The sequence below is a fragment of the Typopeltis vanoorti genome, chromosome 5 (assembly GCF_054136105.1).
Source record: "Typopeltis vanoorti isolate ZY-2024b chromosome 5, IOZ_Tvanoo_1.0, whole genome shotgun sequence".
Taxonomy (NCBI): Eukaryota; Metazoa; Arthropoda; class Arachnida; order Uropygi; family Thelyphonidae; genus Typopeltis; species Typopeltis vanoorti.
The window spans coordinates 51,668,278-51,690,085 of NC_143553.1; the positions used below are offsets into that span (position 1 = coordinate 51,668,278).

A 21,808-nucleotide genomic window follows, 5' to 3' on the forward strand; every position below is an offset into this window, starting at 1 on the left:
ATGTGGAGCTTAAGCATGAAATCTGGAAAAAGAAGGTACTTTGGAAGAAGTACGAAATGAATAGTAATAATCAGTTACACGAAGAGTATAAAGAACAAACCAGGAGAGTGACTCAATTAGTAAGGAAAACAAAAGCACAATATGAGAGAAATTAGCAAACCAGGTGAAGAAAACCCTAGAGAGTTTTTTAGATATGTGGCAAGTAGAAGGAAAAATTATCGTGGTAAGATAATGTAAATGGATGAAAGTGGTAGAATGGTAACTGCTACAGAAGACATTGAGGTATTCGATCAATTTATAAGGGTGTTTGTTCCTGTTCTGAGCAGAATCATGAGGAACTTTGGTTCAGAGGACATAGGAAAGGATGGCTAAATTATGAGTGAGCAGGAGGTATTTAAGGAAATAAATAACTTTGATGTCAATAAAGCAATAGGAGATTTGATGACATATCACCACACATCTTAAGGGAATTTTCCAGGGAATTGGCAGTAGCATTGGCATGCCTATTTAATAAGAGTCTTGCAACAGCACAGATTCCAAGGGAGTCGAAAGAGGATAAAATTGTTCCACTGCATATAAAGTTGTAGCTTCAAATTATAGGCCAATCTGTATATCTGGAGATTGTGGTGAAGGTACTGGAGAGATTGATGAGAAGTAGGATACAGAAATGAGTTGATAACAGCAGTATTCTCTGTGGTTATCAGTATGAGTTTGTCAAAGGGAGATCATGTTTCACTAACTTACTTATGTACTATAACACAGTGACAAATACCTTGGACAGGGGAGATGCATATACAGTGGTGTACTTGAATTTTGCAACAGCTTTTGATAGACTGCCACACGACAAGCTGGTAAATAAATTGAAACAGATAGGATTGTATAACAGACCTCTGAGGTGGATCAGTGACTGGCTGTCAGATAGATATCAGAAAGTTATATATGGGGGTACAGAATCCCAAACGAGAAAGGTCACTAGTAGTGTACCACAGAGGTCAGTTTTGGACCATTGTTGTTCATTTTGTATGTTAATGGTATTGGGTCGTGGTGGAGGGGATTGCATGTCCCAATAACCCTGAGAGCAATGTCGGTGATAGATATGCTACCAGTAGGGCCTCCCAAGCCAGACTAGTCAAAGGTGAGGGTCCAGACTAAGACACCCTGGTCCTCCAGGTTGGGGGGTTGAGCATGAGGCCAACAACCTCATCTTGTAAAAACCTTACTTGTTAGGAACCAAGTACCAAATAAGCCTCAATATGAGACTGTACAAGATGGAACTCGACCTGTGGCTTGGAATAAAGGATTATGATTTGGAACACGGAATGTCAGAAGCTTATATAGAGCTGGTGCACCGCAAAATCTAAGTGATGAACTTAAGAAATATAAAATGGATATAGTAGCAATTCAGGAAACTAGATGGATTGATAGTGGTGAACATAAATTAGGAGATTATTTGTTATTATATGGTAGAAATATCACAGGAAAGCATGAACTAGGAACAGGATTTATGATACAACAAAGGCTATGGGGCTCACTCATATGCTTTAAAGCCATCAATGAAAAACTCAGTAAAACAGTAAAATAAGACTGCTAACAAAGAAGCTCAAAATAACCTTAATTAATGCACATGCACCCACAGAGGAAGTTGATCAAGATAATAAGGATGAATTCTTTGATGCTCTGGAAGGAATAATTGATGAAATACCAAAAAAATTACATAATTATACTTTCAGGAGACCTTAATGCAAAAACAAGAAGAGAAGTAATCTATAGCAAACAGTTGGAAATAATCAAACTGTTAGAAGTTATAGTGCTGACTGTGATTCAGATCGTTATTTGATACAAACAGTAATGAAAATGAAACTTAACAAAAACTATTTTAATAAAAATAAAAAACATCCTAAACTCAATATTGATAATCTGAAAAACAATGATATAACATTAAATTACTCATATGATATAAAAGCAGAGCTTAATAACATTGAAGAAACGGAAAATATTGATACTATATGGAATGGAATTAAGTGTTGTATAAACAGAGCATCTGAAAAAGTATTAGGATTCCAAAATATTACGCACCATAATAAATGGTTTAACAATAGATGCAAAGGAGCAATAGTAAAGAAAAAAGAAGCTAAGTTTAAATGGCTTCAGAACCAAACAGGATAACAATAACTATCAAAACTAAAGATTTGCTAGTAGTGAATCAAACAAAATTATTAAGCAAGAAAAAAGACAGTATTTAAAAGATTTAATTGATAAAGCTGAAAAAGAGAATACATATAAAAATGCAAGGAATGTTTTTCAAGGTATAAATAACCCAAAGACAGGTTATCAACCAAGAACTGCAATAATTAATGACAATAAAGGACACATTATTGCAAATGACCAACAGATGGCTGAAAGGTGGAGGGAATATTTCACACAGCTGCTAAACTGTCAAAATCCCAAAGTAACATTCCTACCCAGAATTTATTCTATTTGTGAACTAGAAGTCAAAGAGCCATCATTTAGTGAAATAGAAACAAGTATTAAAATTCTTAAAAATAATAAAGCTGCAGGATTTGATAAAATCACTGAACAAATTAAATATGAAGGAAAAGAGTTAACTAACGAACTGTTTACACTAATTAAACTCATTAGTAATAATAATCAATAATAATCCCCATCCACAAAAAGGCAATAAAAGAAAATATGAAAACTACAGAGGCATCTCACTTTTAAATGCTAGCTACAAAATCCTATTTGATATTATTCTGAAAAGAATTATTCCATATGCAGAAGAGATTCTCGGAAAATATCAGGCAGGATTCAGAAGAATGGTTGAACGACTTCAGAAGAAGTCATTCAACCATTGATCGCCTTTTTGCCTTGAGACAAATTCTAGAGAAAAATTGGGAATGCAATGAAGAAAGTCATAATATCTTCATTGACTTTCAAAAAACATATGATAGCATACATTGAGAAAGGCTATGGAAAATCTTAAAGGAATTTGGAATACCAGAAAAATTAATCAGACTGGTTAAAATGTGTGTACAGGAAAATCAATGGAGAGTCCTCGCTAACAACATATTGTCAGAGCCATTCAACATCTTCACAGATTTAAATAAGATGTGATATCACCTATATTATTCAACATAGCTTTGGAAAAAGTATATATATATATATATATATACACACCCTTTATACATACATACATATATATATATATATATATATATATGAAGTGCTTACATGTAAGTTATTGCAAGTCAGAGAGACTGTTTCTCTGTCATAGAGAGAAAAACAGTTATGAAATATTAGTAAGTGTAGCTGTGTTAATTTACCTAAAATTGCAGAGACAGTCAAGTTTTAAGGTTTAGGTGCTGATTTAAGCTCATAATTAGGTTTAATGGAATGAATACAGTAAAGAGAAATAATTAAACACAGGTTTAATCATTCTGACACTTTACTTAAAAATGTCCCCCCCCCCTGACATCATTGATCTCTTTAATTTTGCTATCATACTAGTTACTTCACCTGGCAGGACACTACAATAAACAGATAGAGAGTATAGCCATGCTCTCCTCCTCCCCCCTCTCTTCCTCTAGCCAATTTCTGTATGGAGCATTTTTAAAAGCATGCTTTTGATACTGCCATTCTCAAATCTTCTATCTGGCTAAGATACATCGATGAAGTGTTCTCCATTTGACCACATAGCTTGGACACATTAGTCTTTTTCCTCCTCACCTCAAATAGTCAGCACCCCAGAATCCAGTTTACTATAAAAAAAAATAGTCCTTTTCTGTATACTCTAAATCGCTCATCATCCCAATGGCACTCTTTCTTCTCAGTTTACAGAAAACCTATCCACCTGGGTAGATACATACAGAAGCTTTCTCATCATCCCTCCCAACTATAGGTATTATTAAAACCTTTGTCAACAGAGCCTCCAACCTCTGTTCCAACCAAGCTTCCCTCACATCCTGAACTCTCTTTTATTCACTGTACCTTCCTGTCCAGTGACTATAATGCCATAAAGATGAACAAAAGGGTTGTTACTACCATCATCTCACATCCCTCTCAAAGTATAGATTCTATTAATGCTCTTACTATTCCCTGTATCCAGGACACCTAAAAAAATAGCCAGAAATTTTTAAAGAAATGTAATCTTTGCACTTCTCTCAAACCTCATTTGAAACTAGCAGTCTTTCAAAGATCCACTTCTTCTGCTCTCTGCTCAAGGTGTTTACAAGGTTCCTTCTACTTGCAACTTTATTATAGTCAAACTGGGAGATCTGCCAACATCCACCTTGGAGAACACAAGAGATACATCTGCCACCATATTTATGGCAGATGTATTTCTTGAAAAACTTTTTTTTTTTAGACTTGGTATCATATTTAAAACACCATTCTAATCTAAATTAATATGGCTGTATTAAACTTTCCGAGATTTGGGAAACATTATTTCTTAGATTTCATTACCGAGCAGCTAAGGCAAGCTAACACATCAAGAGAGGGTGTTTGTATCCCATAAGACTTTAGGCTTCTAGTCTACCTTCTTCTGCTTATTGTTTTTGTGTGTGTTATTATGTTTTTTATATTGTATCCTAGAAAATTCTCTGTGACTGAGACAGGATATTAGAATGATTCTAACATTGTTATTCAGTCTGTAAATCAGTGACATTGGGAAGGATTAACATGTGACATACAGCTGTTTGCTGATGATGCAAAGATAGGTAGGCTAATCAGGAGTGATGCTGATATACAGTACTTGCAAAATGATTTGAATAGACTGGAATTGTGGGCATGGGAAAATGGATGTCAGTTCCATGTTAATAAATCTGCAGTTAGGTACTTTGGGTGATTAGATAACCAATGTCATATTATATTGGTGGGATTATGCTAGAAGAAACTGATCAGGCTAAGGATCTTGGAGTTTTAGTAGACAGGAAGTTGAAGTTCAACAGTCATGTAGCAAAAATTGTAAATACAACACAGAGAATAATTACAATACTGAAACAAACCTTGACATGTAAAGATAAGGAAGACATTTTGTCTCTTTACAAGGCCTTGATAAGATCTCACTTGGACAATTGCATGCAGGTGTGGTCTCTTAGTTTCCTGATACAGTGGAGAGAGTGTCAAAAATGATTTCAGGATTGTGAAATACTGATTATGAAGCTTGATTGAGAATTTTTAGGCTGCAGACACTAGCAAACAGGAGGAAAAAGGGGTGATATGATTGAGACTTACATACTTCTGAAAGGGTTTATATAGAATTTCAGTAAATGGAATTTTTCATTTTATGGAGGGTGGAGAAAGGATGCTGAGGCATCCTTGGAAGTTGAGAATGCTGTCAAAAAGGGGTGAGGGCTAGATTTTTCTCTTTTAGAGTGGTGCATGATTGGAATGGATTGCCATTGGATGTTGTATGTGCAGGTAGCATGAATGAATTCAAGAACAGGTATGACATCTACATCTGGTGTGAATAGTATGGCCTTCCTTGATGAGTTCCTGACTCCCTGGAGGTCTGTTAATAATGATGATGATAATAATAATAATAATAATTAAGTGATATTGGGACTCTAGTTATGCAGAATGATTGAGGGAATGTGGATTACAGTTTGTTGGATAGAAGAAAAAGAGGAGATATTATAGAGACCTTCAAACTGGTTAAGGGATTCTACCAGATTACTACAGATGGAATTATAAAAAGAGTGGACATTAAAATGGGAAGAAGAGTAGACTTTTTTATGCGGAGAGTTGTTGGTCAGTGGAATGCATTTCTAGAGTGCATTTTGAATGCAGGGAGTGTAAATAATTAAAATTCAATATGATAGACATGTTGCTGGTTGAGTGAGCACAATGAGTATTGACTCCATGAAGGTTTCTGTAATAATAATAATAATGGTTTTAAAATTATTCCCGTTGATTGTTGGTGCTTGCATACTGTGGCAATTTGTGCCATGAGGATGTTGTATATAAAACCAGAAAACTGCTAGCAGCAAAATAAATATCTTATTTATTTTATTCATTCAATGTGAATTAAGCTGTGAAATTATGTTGATACCTCCTTAATTCTGATGTTAAAGTCAATTACCTTTATTCTCTCTTCAATAAAAGAGAAAAGTCACAGGAAGAGTCATAGGCATATGTTGCCAAGATATGACAATAGTGAATTGAGAAGGAGAGCAGTGATAATGAATAGTAAGATTGCTGAGTTGTGTGAGGCAAAGAGGGTTCAATTTATAAATCTGTAGAGTGAATTTGAAGGAAAGTTGGAATCGTTTCAAGTTGATAGATTGCATTTGAATGGGTTTGGTGTTGGGCATTTAGAAAAGCTATTGTTTTCTGGAAGGGCACAGAGTCAAGAAGTTAATGTAGTAAATGATCAGTGTCTACTTTTGAAGCAAGATAGCCCAACTAAACGGATTGTATGAAGGAAGATGGATATGAGGAGGAAGATGTGGTTCCAGCAGCACAAAGTGATGGAATGCATGAAGGTGAGGATGAGACAGGTAGGAATGGAAATCAGAGTCAAAATCAGGGAAATGGAAAAGGGAGTGGTCAGACAGAAGAGAGAGAGAGAGAGAGAGAGAGAGAGAGAGAGAGAGAGAGGTATGGTATAGCAGCTAGAATAAAGAATGTTGGCACTGGTAGAATGGCCTCAATGACACAGGAATTGTTATGTTTGTACACAAATGTAAGGAGTATTTGAAACAAGAGCTGAGTTTATTGCATTGATTGAGTAAGTATGCCCAAAGATAATTGGAATAAGTGAAACTTGGTTGTCTGAGGAGGATATAATGTCAGGAATAGAAGAATATATTTAATTTTCCAGAAGGATAGAAATGTGAAAAGCAGAGGGGGGGGGGGGTGTTAATGATTGCAGAGGAATTGTGTCCACAAAGTGTGGAAGTTGATAGTGCATGTAGTGATTTTGAATCTGTGTGAAGTTGAAATTAACAGGCTAATATATCTGTATAGGCCAGGGAATGCAGAGAATACTGATTATGAAATTTTTTAGCAAATTTGTTGGGCATGTAAAAAGAAGGTGATCGTGATGGTGGGAAACTTTAATTACAGGAATATAGAATGGAAGGAGGAGTTAGTATATGGGAACAGGGAGAGTGAGTTTGTTGAATATCTGAGAGATAAATATCTTAAACAGCATGTGACTGAAGAAACTAGAGGTTTTAATGTTTTGGGAAGTGGTGAAACAAGAAAAGGTTACTGCCAAAAATGGATATATGTGAAGTATAAAGCTGGTGATTATAGGAAGTTCTGTAGTCAGTTAGCATCAGTACATTGGGTAGATGAGCTGAGCGGAAAGGATGTTGACAGTACATGGAAATTCACAAGGCAGTATCTGACACAAGCAATGTATAACTGCATACCAAGGGTTAAGCACATGAATAGAGTAGGAGTGAAATGGATGTACAGTGAAATCAAGCAAGCTGTGCTGGAAAAGAAAAGGCCATGGAGGAGGTACAAGACAGTTGGTGGTGATTGGATCCGAGATTTGGGAGAGTATAAAGTGCAGGCTAGAAAGGTGGCGAGCATGATAACGAAAAAAAAGGTGCAGTATGAGAGGAGATTGACTGGTCAAGCCAAGGTTAACTCAAGGGAATTTTTCTGCTATGTGGCAAGCAAGAGAAAGAAAATTATCACAGGTTGACACTGGTGGATAGTCATGGCAGCCAAATAACAGTTGCAAACGATATAGTGGAGTTATTGAATGAACACTTTGTCAGCATATATCATACTACTGTAAATGATGTGGTGCAATATATAGAAGGTAAGCAAGTATTAGGAGAATTGTAAGTGAAAGAATCAGAGGTGTATCAGGTGTTGATTGGGTTTGATGTTAATAAGGCTGTGGAAATAGATGAGATATCACAGTTGGCTATGCCCTTAACCTGGTTATTTAATGAAAGGCTTGCAGTGCATAGGGTTCCTAAGGAGTGAAAAGAAGGCAGAATAGTACCACTCCACAAGCATGGTTCTAGGACAGAAGTTTCCAATTATAGACCAGTCTGTATAACTGCAGTTGTGGTCAAGATGTTGGAGAGATTGGTTAGAATGGAATAAAGGATTGGTTGATATACATAGTATTCTTTATGATGGTCATCATGGATTTGTAAAAGATAGGCCCTGTTTTAGCAATTTACTTGCATTTTATGATAGGTTAATGAGTGTGTTAGGTAAGGGAGAATCACATACAGTGATATTCTTGGACTTTGCAAAATCATTTGATAGATTACCACATGATAAGTTGGTGTAAAATCTGTAGAGGATGGGAGTAAATAGTATATTGGTTTGATGGATTGGAGAGTCGCTCTCTGAACAATACCAGCCAGTTGTGTTTGCTGGAACAGTGTCTCAGTGTATCATGGGGCCTGACTGGAGATCTTCAGTTGTTTGCTGATGATGCAAAGTTGGGGAGAATTATAAATAGCACTGTTGATGTTAATTCCCTTCAGGAAGATTTGAATGACTTTTGACCTGGACAAAGGAGTGGGGTTGTAGTTTTAATATTAATAAGTGTTGAATTTTGGAGTGCAGTAGCATAAGGCTGTGTACTATACAATGGTGCCAATATTGCAGGAAGCGGATAAGATTCAACATTTGGGAGTGATGGTTGACAGTAGACTGAAGTTAAGAGGGCGTACCTGGTTTTCAGTGTGATGTGGAAACATTGGAGAGGGTCCAAAGATGAGTGACTAAGACAATATCAGGACTTTGGAATGCTGGCTATGGAGAGAAGTTGAAGAAATATGGATTGCAGAGTTTATTGGATAGAAGGAAAAGAGAAGATATGATAGAGACATGTCATCTTATGAGAGGAGAGAAACCAGAGGCCATTCCTGGAAGTTATGCAAGAGTATGATGAAGAGGGGTGTGAGAAGCACCCCTCTTTATCATGGAGATTTTTTACATGGAGAATTGTCAGCTATTGGAATGCATTACCAGAATGTGTTGTTAATGAAGGAGTGTTAAGGATTTTAAGATTTGGTATTATAAATACAATATATATAAATGACAACATATTTATGTTGTCATTTGAATGAATCTCCCACGATGAGTCTGCCAACTCTTCATGGAGGGTACAATAATAATAATAATAAAGAAACACATTAACAGGTTTTCTTTATTCTCTCTAATCACTTGTCTGGCACTATTGTATTATAGTTCTTGATACTTATCATGTAGAGTTGATACATCGCATTCAAACTTTTGTTTGCTCATGCTTTAGTATTAGATTAAAACAAGAATGTGATGTCTTTTGTCATGTATTTACTTTATGATCTTGTGTGTGGAGGGGGAGGGGTACATACAATCCCTTTCACTCTCTCTGATACATGGTATTTTAATATGGTGATATACGATTTTGTTACTTCATCATCATCATCATCTGATTCCTCATGGTGTATACAGGATACCATGAGAGTACTACATGAAAAGTTTATATTATTAATAATTAACTTACTATTGACAATTTTTCTCCAGATTAGTCTGTTAGCTTTTAGGACTTCAGTATTGTCAGATTTTACATTTCATTAATCTAAGGCACTTCTGCCTGCATTAGTCCACCTGCATCTTGCTTGGATCTCTTTAATGCCATCTTAGCACCAGGCATGCTGTTTTGCTAATCTTTCCTTTCCCATTCTGTTTTAAATGACCATACCACCTGAGATTAGTTCTGCTTACACATTCCTGATTGCTAAAAATTTTGAGTTCCTTCCTAATAACCTCATTTTTAATATGATTATGTCATTGATGCCATATGTTCTTTCTTCCTAATTATTCTCAGAACACTCACATCTGTTGTCTCTGATCTTTGATTAGCTATTATATTAAAGTGACAGGAGCAGTTGATGAGGGAAAGGCATATACTACATTTTGATATGGTGCCACATAATAAACTGATATTTAGGTTGCAACATATAGGTTAGCGAGTTGAATTGGTTGTCGGATAGATATCAGCATGTTGTGGAAAGAAGCCGTATCAAGAAAAAGGAAGACAACAAGTGAAGTTCCATAGGGATCGGTTCTGGGATCTTTGCCTTTTAACTTTATGTCACTGATAAAGTTACTGGGTTATAGGAAGATGTTAACTCATTTGCAGATAATGAAGTTTGAAGGTGTTATTAGTAACAGTGCCAATGTGTGTGAGCCCTTCGGAAGGATTTGAATAATCTGACAGATGAGTAAATAAATGGGGATGTCAGTTGAATGCAACCAAATGTAGGGTCTCAAAATTCACCAGTGAAGTGGTGGAACTATACTAAAGCAAGTGGAGGAGGTAAGGGATCTTGGGTGAGAGTTGATAAAATTTTTAAGTTTAGGGGACATATTGTGAAGGTGATGAAGGTAACTCAGAGGACTGACCATCCCTTCAATAAAATAGTGATAGAATATGGAAATTGAAATATGCAAAATGCTTTAAAGAAGACATAGCCACCAGAAATCAACGCTGCCAAGTAAGAATGGCCATGAATATTTCCAGAACACTGGTTGCAAGGAAATACTGCCACCTGCCAATGCTAATCAGAATCTTACATATGCATAGCAGATGTAACAGATGCACAGTTCTCATTAGCATGCTATTATTGTAGTATAGGCATACCTCACTCACACAACACATTAGGTTCGAGGCCACTGTTCTGTAGCAAATTTTGTTGTATAGCAAAATCACTGTTGGGAAACAGTGATTTGCTATACAACAAGGGTTTATTAACTTTATTTTGTTTATGTATATATTTATATAATTTTTTTTTTAGATCTTATGTTAGCTATTCATGTGGCACTTTTTAGAATTGTCTTATTGTTTAATTGGCGTTCTCTGATCCTGTACTTATGATGTTCATGACACTTATGTGAACTACAGTAATAAATTTTTTACGCAAGTTTTGGTCTGTTTTTAGAATTCTTTTGACAGTTTACTTTTCACTTTTTTTTGACATTTTTTTTTCCGATACACTATTATCACTAAATTTAATAATTTTAGTTTTAGTATCTAATGTAATAATAGGTTTACATATCTTCTTCTAGTCACTGAAAGCAATAGCACTTTTACTTTTAATTTTATCTGCCATTATTAACAACAACAATGAAGTAAAATAATAAGACTATTACACTTTTTTTATATAATCTTTGTCAAGTAGCTTTATTTTATCCTCCTACATGTTTCGCCAATCTTTTTCTATTAGCATCCTCAGAGAATACAAACTAGTAAGCTAAAGTGAAGGTTACAGACTAGGTTATAACTGATGGTTCTAATTCATACAAAAAATTGGTATTGTGCATGACAATGTGCGTGTCTCGTTAACGTGATTTATTCATTGTGGCTCATGACGTAATTGTTATGAAAGTTCATTTCTTTGAACACGTTAACGAGACACGCACATTGTCACGCACAATACCAATTTTTTGTATGAATTAGAACCATCAGTTATAACCTAGTCTGTAACCTTCATTTTAGCTTACTAGTTTGTATTCCCTGAGGATGCTAATAGAAAAAGATTGGCGAAACATGTAGGAGGATAAAATAAAGCTACTTGACAAAGATTATATAAAAAAAGTGTGTAATAGTCTTATGAATAATTGTCAAGAAAAAATTCAACACAAGTAAAATAATAGTTATAAACATTATTCAAATTAAGCTGATATTGAATCCAGCATTATTTCAAAGCTGAATAGAGAAACTACAAGAGTTTCAGAGAAACTGCAAGAGTTTCATGCCGAATATAGATAGAAATTATAAAAGTTTCGGCAGATCCAAACGTAAGCAAACCTTTCGTGACAGGGGGAAACTCGTAGTAAAGGTGGGTTAAAATCTGATCACTATCCTTAGTATTTTCCCATAATGTAAAACACATCTCCTAAGAGATATATGATGTTATACATTATGGGGGGGGTCACTATCCAGACCGGTTTCGACCTTTGTTGAGGTCTCATCAGTGAGTAGGCAGACCCATATTGTAAATACTCAGGTTGTAGTGATGCAGAGGTTATACTTTACCATACAAATTGTCAAGAGGAGTCAGATCACAAAAGGCACCAAGAATTACTGAAATAGAGAACCAAAAGGCTTCACTTTGGTGATGCAGAATTATTCAAATTAAATGGATATTGAATCCAGCATTATTTCAAAGCTGAATAGAGAAACTACAAGAGTTTCATGCCAAATATAGATAGAAACTATAAAAGTTTCAGCGGATCCAAGCGTAAGCAAACCTTTCATGACGGGGCAACCCGTAGTAAAGGTGGGTTAAGCTCTGATCACTATCCTTAGTATTTTCCCATAATGTAAAACATATCTCCTAGGAGATGTATAATGTTATACATTATTGGGGGAGGGGTCATTACCCAGACCGGTTTCAACCTTTGTTGAGGTTTCATCAGTGAGTAGGTTGATCCAAATTGTAAATACTCAGGTTATAGTGATGCAGAGGTTATACTTTGCCATACAAATTGCCATTGGATTCAATATCCACTTAATTTGAATAATTTTGCATCCGTAGCACTCCATTGAGAGATCATTATCCATAAAATAACTTTCTTGCCAAGTTCAATCCTTCTGCTAATTTCTTTAAACCTGAATTCTTTAACGGATTTATTGCGATCAGAATCTTCGGCAGAACTTTCCTCATTTCGATGTCATCTATTAATTGTATCAGTTCCTCTTCATTTAAATCTATTTCCCCATCAATTAATTCACTAATTTCATTTTCAACCATATCGCAAAAGCCCTCTAAGTGGCCATTACTATAAAATAAAATTTTTACATAAAAAAGCTTTACGTATTGTATGTAACTCACCAGAAAATAAAGTGCTCAGCTTAAGATTAACGCACTTATGATTTTTAATGCGCTTTCCCAGCAGAAAACGGAGACAATTTTCAACAATAAACACTTTATATGGTAAACAATTGACGTACATGTGTGCTCAAGGGTATTTTCCCTAATATAAATTCGCTACTCATAACTACATGCGCGATACGAGCAGACACAAATTTAACGAAGATAAAATTTGATTTTTAAGTCGCGCATTGAAAATTATATGAAAAGATAAAAGGTTACTACAGTTTGTAGACCATCTTATATCGAAACCGCATTGTACTGCGTTCAACAAGAGATACTACAATTTGTAGACTGCGTTATATCGAAACCACATTGTATAAGTACCATGTTATACGAGGGTTACCTGTAATTGTTTTTTTTTTTTTTTTTTTTTTTTTTTCAGAATACCAGTCAACAACAGTTCTAAGTATAGTACCTATCAAAGCATGCTTTTGGAGTGAACAAAGTATTTATTCACCCTGGGTTTCAAGCAATCTCCATCACATGATGTAATTTCTGTGGATTGTGTTATTCATGGGTAGACTGACCATAAAAGTTACCCAAAGCAGTTATCAGAGTTGCTATAAAACAATATCAACATGCAAATTGGCAATATAAGAGTGTATGGGCCAAATTTTGAGTATTTATCATGAATGTTTGCTCTCATTTGGCGTCCACTTATTCATTTGGTACTCCAAAAGATAACCATGGACCAATTCTAGTCAAAGCACATTAACTAGCATTGATCTTCTCTATATTACATAATGCCATTACAAAATGATAAATCACATTTGCAGGTATGCTTTGCATTTCTTGTGGATATCATTTTGTTTTGCATTTGGATTAATATTTGTTTTTTTAGATTGATAAATAGGTATTGGTTTGAAAATTTGGGAATTGCTGTCTTGTAGTTCTCCATGAAGCAATGTGTGTGATATATAGCTCACTTGATTTCATATTTCATTGCAGTCAGAATAGTGAAGAACGAGATAATGAAAGAAAAAAGCTAGAAAAAGAATACAAACGTAGTGATCAGAGGCTGAATGATCTAGTATCTGGTAGGTAAATTTGTACTTATTTTCTTGTATTCCTGTTTTCTATTCAAATGAGAATAGAAAAATTTAAAATGCTGATTTCTCTACCAGAGTAATTTTTTTTTTTTTCATTTTGCTGCAAGAAATATGTTCTGCATTATCTTCTGTGATATTGTTCAGAATTTTTTGAACATTGTAATTTTTTTTAGGATTATTACAGATAGGAATGTCCTTCAGATCCTCTTGAGGTGCAATAACAAACAAACATCACTTTTAACTTCATTATTTATCTATCCAGAGATCCACATGGAAGGACTAGAAAACAGAACTAGTTTATTCATTTTAATATTTAAGACTTTCAGGAAAAATTCTCGAACAGTTTTAATGTATGCTATAATCAATAACAACTACCATTTTGCAGAAGACCAAAATAAAAATTTCACTGTTGCATTGACGTTAGTAATTTTACTGTATATGTGATTCATGCATATGATCAGTTGTCTAAGTGACTTACTTTCATCTCTCTCTCTTGGAATATTAATCATGCCATTGACTGTATTAGTCTTTCATTTAAGTAACATATCTTAATATCAATTAAATTTTACTTGACAAGAAATTATGTTCTTGTTTAAATCCTTCCCATAGCAATATACACTTAATTTTGGATGTGTATGTTGCTATTCATTAAAGGGAAGGTTCAGTACCCAGACCAGTTTCAACCTTTATTGAGGTCTCATCGTTGGAGCCAGACCCAGGATGATACCAAGGTTGAATTAACATAGAAGTCATGTATTTTCCATATACAAGTAGTAAAAAGGTGTATCACCTTATTATTAAAATTCTCTGCAGAGATAACTGTAGAAAGTTTTTTCAGTTGGTCACAAAGTACATTTGCTTGACCAGAAATTATATTCTTATTTAATCCTTTATCCAAGCATAAGCAAGCAAAAATTGCATGTGAAGTATTTGCATAACTAGTCTGCTTGTGTATAGAAGCCATTGACTTCATATTAATTGCCTTAATATCCTAAGTATTATGATCAGTGCCTGCAAATTATGATTCCAGTTCATCAGGCAAAAGCTGTCCCTCCCGCTGATAAGCAAAGTGCGAGGGTGGTCTGAAAAGTTCTTGACCTCGACCATAGATGGCAACACTATTAGCAAGATTCCTTTTTTCTGAGTTGGTACATCTGTCATAAGCATCCATGTGAAATTGCAGGTCATTCTATCAAGTAGTTTGTTTTATACAGCTGTCTGAAGCAAAAGTGTTGTCTTTATCCCTTGAAATGGATAAAATTGAGTATTGTGCGGTTATAAAATTCTTTGTAAAAAAAGGTTTAACGCCAAAAGAAATTAATTCGAAGTTCATAAAAGTTTATGGGCACTCTTCTCCTTCATTTTCGACAATTAAGAAATGGACTGCTGAGTTTAAACTTGGCTGTACCAGCCTTGAAGATGATCCACATGAAGGACATCCAAAATGTGTAACAACACCAGAAATCATTGATTAAATGCATGATATTGGTTGACCGGCGAGTCAAAGTGTGTGAAATTGCTGAGACTGTAGGCATTTCAAAAGAATGTGTAGGATATATTTTGCATGAACAATTGCAAATGAAAAAACTTTGCATAAGATGGGTGTCGCGCTTGCTCACAGCAGATCAAAAATGCACCCATATGAAAATCTCTGAACACTGTTTGGAGCGTTTTAACAAGAATAAAACTGATTTTGTGCATTGATTTATTACTATGGATGAGACTTGGATTCACCATTACACACACCAGAATCCAAACAGCAGTGAAAACAGTGGACATAAGCCAGTTGTTCAGTGCCAAAGAGCCGGTTCCATCAGCAGGAAAGGTCATGGCATCTCTGTTTTTGGATGCTAAAGGCATTTTGTTTATTAATTATCTTGAAAAGGGTAAAATAATAACCGGAGAATATTATTCCGATCTTTTAACCACACTAGATGAAAAAATTCATGAGAAAAGATCCTTAATAGGAGTGTTGGTAACTTGCTCCACCTTTGCTACGAGTTGCCTTGGTGTTGCACCACTTACCCAGGTAAGATAGTACAACACTATATTCAGTCCTGAAGATAGTTTCAGGCGCAAACTTTGTTTGCTCTCACTGGGATAAAGGATTAAACTAAATTTATTATTAGAGAAAAGATCCTGTTTGCAGAAAGAAAAAAAAATCTTTCATCAGGACAATGCACCTGTCCACAAAGGTGTTTTGGCAGTGATAAAATTAAGGGATCTGCACTATGAATTGTTGGAACATCCACCCTATTCTCCCGATTTGGCTCCCTCTGACTTCTATCTCTTCCCAAAACTAAAACTCTTCCTCGCTGGTCAGTGTTTTTCTTCAAATCAAGAGTTGATTGCAGCTGTAGAGGGGTATTTTGCAGATCTTACTAAGAACCACTACAGTGTCTGGATATTTATTCCAGTGATGCTCCAGTGCCATGGAGCATCACTGGAATAAATGTATTAGTCTTAAGGGAGATTACGTTGAAAAATAAAAATAATTTTGAAATTATAAATTCGGTTTTTAATTGTTAGGCCGAGAACTTTTCAGGTCACCCTTTGTATATAATATCTGAACTAATATCATAATTTCTAATTGGTAGAAAGGTCATCATTGGTCAAAAATTTTGTGACACAAAACTCTATTGGAAATTTTTTTTCCCAGTGTTCTTTTATATAAATAATACTTAAACTATAACGTATTTGATAATTTTAAAAGTTAAGGTGTTTAAGTGCATATAAAAGTTATATTGGAAAAAAAATTACTAGACTTACCACCTACCTGCTTATTAGATGAAGATCTGAAGTGACTTGAAAAAGTTCTGTATTGTTTCCAGAACAAGATTTCTGGAGAGTCAGTTGTAAAACTTCAGGGTTAATCAGTTATACATAGCCACACATAGATCTCATTACACGGCTACATCATTATACAATGTTACTTATTGCTTGCACATATGTGAAAGTTATTTCACTGAGTTCATTTATTACAAAATAATTGCATTTCCCACAGCATAGATTCAAGAGTATGAGATTTTCACATTTGATGTTTTGAACAGTGTTTTGCGTTTTGTTTTTCTCTGTTTTATGATTTTAACATGGCAAAAAAGAGCTTATGAAATAAGAGCCAGTCCTGAGCTACCAGTTTCTGATCCCCTCAATAGTTTAATCTAGGATGAAGACCATGCTGGAAAAAGAATTATTTTCAAGGTTTGGCTTATAAAAACAGAAAATGTGATGCTTTTATTAAAGTGGAACAACTACATGAATCTTATTAGGAAACATGTTTAGTTATATAAAGAAGTAAAAGAACAGTAATTCATATTGCGAACACAAAGCAAAATTATAGGGCTGAATAGCTAGTGTATCCTCTCTCTGACCAGCAGGCTGTGAGTTTGAATCCTATTATAGACGTGGATGTTTGTGATTGTCTTTGGGTGGGTGATAAATTTTAATTCCCAGTGAGATCACCATCCCGCTTATTGAGACCTGCACAACACATTTACAACCTTTTGTGGGTGGGAGTTGAATAACTGTAAGATGCTATAGCATGGCAAATGAGGTTCTAAGCAATTAGTAGCTTAATTTCTCTGAGAAAGGAAATTAAATTAGTATTTCTAGTGAGCTTCTGTGCATAACAGGCATATATATCTTACATTGGATATTGTGCTAACTGTATGTACAGTTTTTCAGAAAAAGAGAGTGAATACCAGAAACAAAGAAACTTCTCAAAATATCAATTACTTTCTGGCAGCTATGATTGAAATAACTACGAGAAAGTAATTGCTATTTGGCAAATGGTTCACCATCATCATCAAATTCCTGATATGTACCCTCAGGGGAGAGTGTACAGGATACTATTACATGAGAAAAAATTATATCATTGCTAACTTCTGAACATTTTCTTCAAAATTAAATTTGTTATCTATCAGCAATCAAACAGCAAAGAACACTTGTTTTGCTAATCTTTCCTCTCTATCTCTCTCTCACATTCTGTTAAAGTGACCATACCATCTGAGATTAGCTCTGCTAACACATTCCTGAATGGTAACAATGGCAAGTTCTTTCCTAATATCCTAATTTTTAATATGATATTGCCAATGATGCCATCTGTTCACTCCACTAATATTTATCAGAACTCTCATATCTGAGGTCTGCAGTCTTTGATCAAGTGTTTTATTTCTAACCCATCTCTCAGATCCATAAGTTAAAATTAGTTTGAACATTGTCTTGCATACAGCTAATTTAGTATTTTGACTAATTTCTTTTTTTATTCCATATAAATTTATTCAGCCGACTTCCATATCAGCTTTACTAATTCTAATGTCTGTTTCCATGTTTAATTTACTGTCTTCACTAAAAATTGTGCCTAAATAGTTGAAATGTTTTACTTGTTCTGTAGATTCTCCATTCAGGATACAGTTGATGCTTTTAATATATCTGCCGATTTTCATACCAAACCTGTTACAACAGTCATTCAGTTTAGTCAGGAAATCTTGCAAACTCATACTGGATTTATTTAGAAGTATAACATCACCTGCATAAGTAAAAAGCTAAGATTAACATCACTAATTTTGATATCAGGTTTAATACCGCTTTCCTTCCCAGTGTGATCCATATAGATGATGAATAACAGTGGAGACAATGTTCTCCCTTGTCACACACACCTAATTTAACATCAAACCATCTCTCTGTACCTCCTTAAATTCTAACTACTGACTTAGAGATTAAATAGAGACTCTATATTGCTCGATATAATGCAACATTTACACCATGTAACTTGTAGCGTTTTGAAAAGCTTTCCTCTTAGCATCTTGTTATATGCCTTCAAAATTAAGTGGATATTGAATACCACATTATTTCTTAGCCGAATAAGAAACTCAAAGATAGGAAATCTAATCTAAGATCTAAGAGTTTCATGCTGAAATAGAAAACTGGATAATATATAAAGATTGGAAAGTCCAAGCGTAAGCCAACACCTGGTAGTGCAATGCTAGGACGACTCATAGTAAAGGTGGAGTAAGCTCCGATCACTGTTCTTAGTATTTTCCCATAATGCAAAACACAGCTCCTAAGAGATGTATTACTGTTCTACATTATGAGAGAAGGTCACTACCCAGACCGGTTTCGACCTTTTTTTGAGGTCTCATCAGTGAGTAGGTAGACCTAGATATAATACAAAGGTTTCAATGGTCAGAACTTATATCTTTACTGTACAAGTTGCCAAGAAAGGTGCACAAATACAATTACTGAAATAAGAGCCAACAGGTTTCACTTCGGCAAAGTAAAATGATTCAAAATTAAGTGGATATTGAATACCACATTATTTCTTAGCCGAATAAGAAATACAAAGATAGGAAATCTAATCTAAGAGTTTCATGCCGAAATAGAAAACTATATATAAAGATCGGCGAGTCCAAGCATAAGCCAATACCTGGTAGTGCAATGCTAGGGCGACTCATAGTAAAGGTGGAGTAAGCTCCGATCTCTGTTCTTAGTATTTTCCCATAATGTAAAACACAGCTCCTAAGAGATGTATTACTGTTCTACATTATGAGAGAAGGTCACTACCCAGACCGTTTCGAACTTTTTTGAATATTCAATATCCACTTTATTTTGAATAATTTTACTTTGCCAAAGTGAAGCCTGTTGGCTCTTATTTCAGTAATTGTATTTGTGCACCTTTCTTGGCAACTTGTACAGTAGTTCTGACTATTGAAACCTTTGTATTATATCTAGGTCTACCTACTCACTGATGAGACCTCAAAAAGGTCTAAACCGGTCTGGGTGACCTTCTCTCATAATGTAGAACAGTAATACATCTCTTAGGAGCTGTGTTTTGCATTATGGGAAAATACTAAGAACAGTGATTGGAGCTTACTCCACCTTTACTACAAGTCGCCCTAGCATTGCACTACTAGGCTTATGCTTGGACTCACCGATCTTTATATATAGTTTTCTATTTCGGCATGAAACTCTTAAATCTTAGATTAGATTTCCTATCTTTGAGTTTCTTATTCGGCTAAGAAATAATGTGGTATTCAATATCCACTTAGTTTTGATTAATTTTACTTCGCTGAGGTGAAGCCTGTTGGGTCTTATTTCAGTAATTGTTATATGCCATTTCTAGATTTATGAAACTTAAATACAAATCCTTGTTATATTCTCAAGATTTCTCACCTCTTTGTCTTTAAAGTATAAATCTGATCTTAATGGCCTCTATTTGGCTTGAATCCATCTGGTTCTTCACTAAGCTTCTCTTTAACAATTTTTCTTAGCTGTTTCTCAAACATACTTGCAAAAATATTACCTGGAACATTCAGTAAGGAAATACTTCTCTAATACTCGCACTCATTTTATTTCCTTGTATTTTAGCTGCTACTTCTTTCCTCTAATTGTTATTGTCTGAATGTAACATTTTTTTATTTGTTGTTTATAAAGATCGCAGCTGTTTTTGTCACACTTATTAATGTCGATCTGGTACTTACCCAGTTCTTCTGCTAATTCCATTTCTTTTCCTTGTGGATAGCACTAATCTTGAACTTGCTGATGTTGAGTTGGGATTTCTTCCAATATCTGACTTTCTGCTGTTCACCCTGGTTCCCTGACGAAAACAACTGGGACTTGTTTAACTGGGCAGCGCCCTGCCCGGCATGAAATTGTCATGTTGTACCATTGTTTTGCATTATGGTTTAAGCCATTAAGGATACAGTTTAGTCAGCTAAATCCCAAATTTCCAGCCTATACTCATTTTCCCAATATTCAGATAGATGCCTAATAGGATTGGATGAGGATTGGACATTAAGTTAGAAGCCCCGGTCAGTTCTCCACATTCCTTAAAAGGCTATGTGGAAGTCTCTTCCCATTTATATAGTTGATCCTTAAGCACCCCTTTATAAATAATTTAATTATGTCATATCCAAATAATTTTTCATCACTCCACTTTTTGAAGTTAATCACAAACCATTCTGATTTGTCAAAACGTGATCTTCTATTAATGCACAATGATCCTGTTCTCTTACTATGAACTAATTAATTTTATTATTGAAGTTAATATTTTGGCTGCTTCTTATTTTCTTTCAAAATTTACAGAAATACAGAAATTGCATAGTACCATTAATAGATTATAAACAGAGGCTTTGGTGAAGTCACCCAATACTTTGGTCTTTTTATGTGTGGCAGTTTGAATCAACTGTGATATAAAAAGGACAAGTGATAATGCATATTAGGTAATGCATCATGACTTGTCCTTTTAATATTGCAGAAGAGGGCTTAGGCTAATGCATATTAGCATAAGCTCTCTCTCTCTTCCCCTCCTCCCCCTTTCTTCCCTCATCCATAAAAAGCTGAAAGAGTACAAAATTAGGCTTTAAATATTTGCTTTTGTTCAGTACATCTGGGGAAATAATAAAAGTGATGATAATTGCAAAAAAAAAAAAAAAGCCACAAATCCATTCTGGTTTTTCATGGTATGAAAAGCCAGATTGGATCTGTGGCTCTTTTTTTTTTTTTTTTTTTTTTTTTTAACTTGTGACAAATGACAAGTAACAAAATATTAACTAATCGAGTTTTTTATACTGTGAAAGAAAAACAAAACAAAACAGATCAATGTGATGACACCAAAATGTGGTGCATAATATATAGCAGTTAACAGAAAATTTAAGGAGATAGCAAAGATATTATGTTACACATATATACTTGTTACAACAAAAATTGAGGGTAAATACTAAATAAATTCCATGTGGTCAGGTTTGCCTGCTTGCAGGATGAAAAACACACCAGAAAAACTGGCGGAAAAAACCCTGCTGTCCACACCCAAGACCGGCTAACTTGGCTATGGCTAAGGAAGATCCTTGAGCTCCTCACATCGTTGATGGGAATCGAACCTAGGACACTCCTTCCCCAGGCATATGGTTGCGAAGC

The 21,808-nt window shown here is 34.9% G+C and overlaps 1 protein-coding gene across 1 annotated transcript in view; it reads left to right on the forward strand.

The window, feature by feature from the left end:
- Positions 1–21,808, forward strand: part of Sec8 (exocyst complex component secretory 8) — a 519,950-nt gene that overhangs the window by 36,181 nt on the left and 461,961 nt on the right. Inside the window, exon 3 of the mRNA XM_090392988.1 lies at positions 13,794–13,882. Coding sequence (XP_090249114.1) covers positions 13,794–13,882 — 89 coding nt within the window. The remainder of the gene's footprint in view (positions 1–13,793; positions 13,883–21,808) is intronic.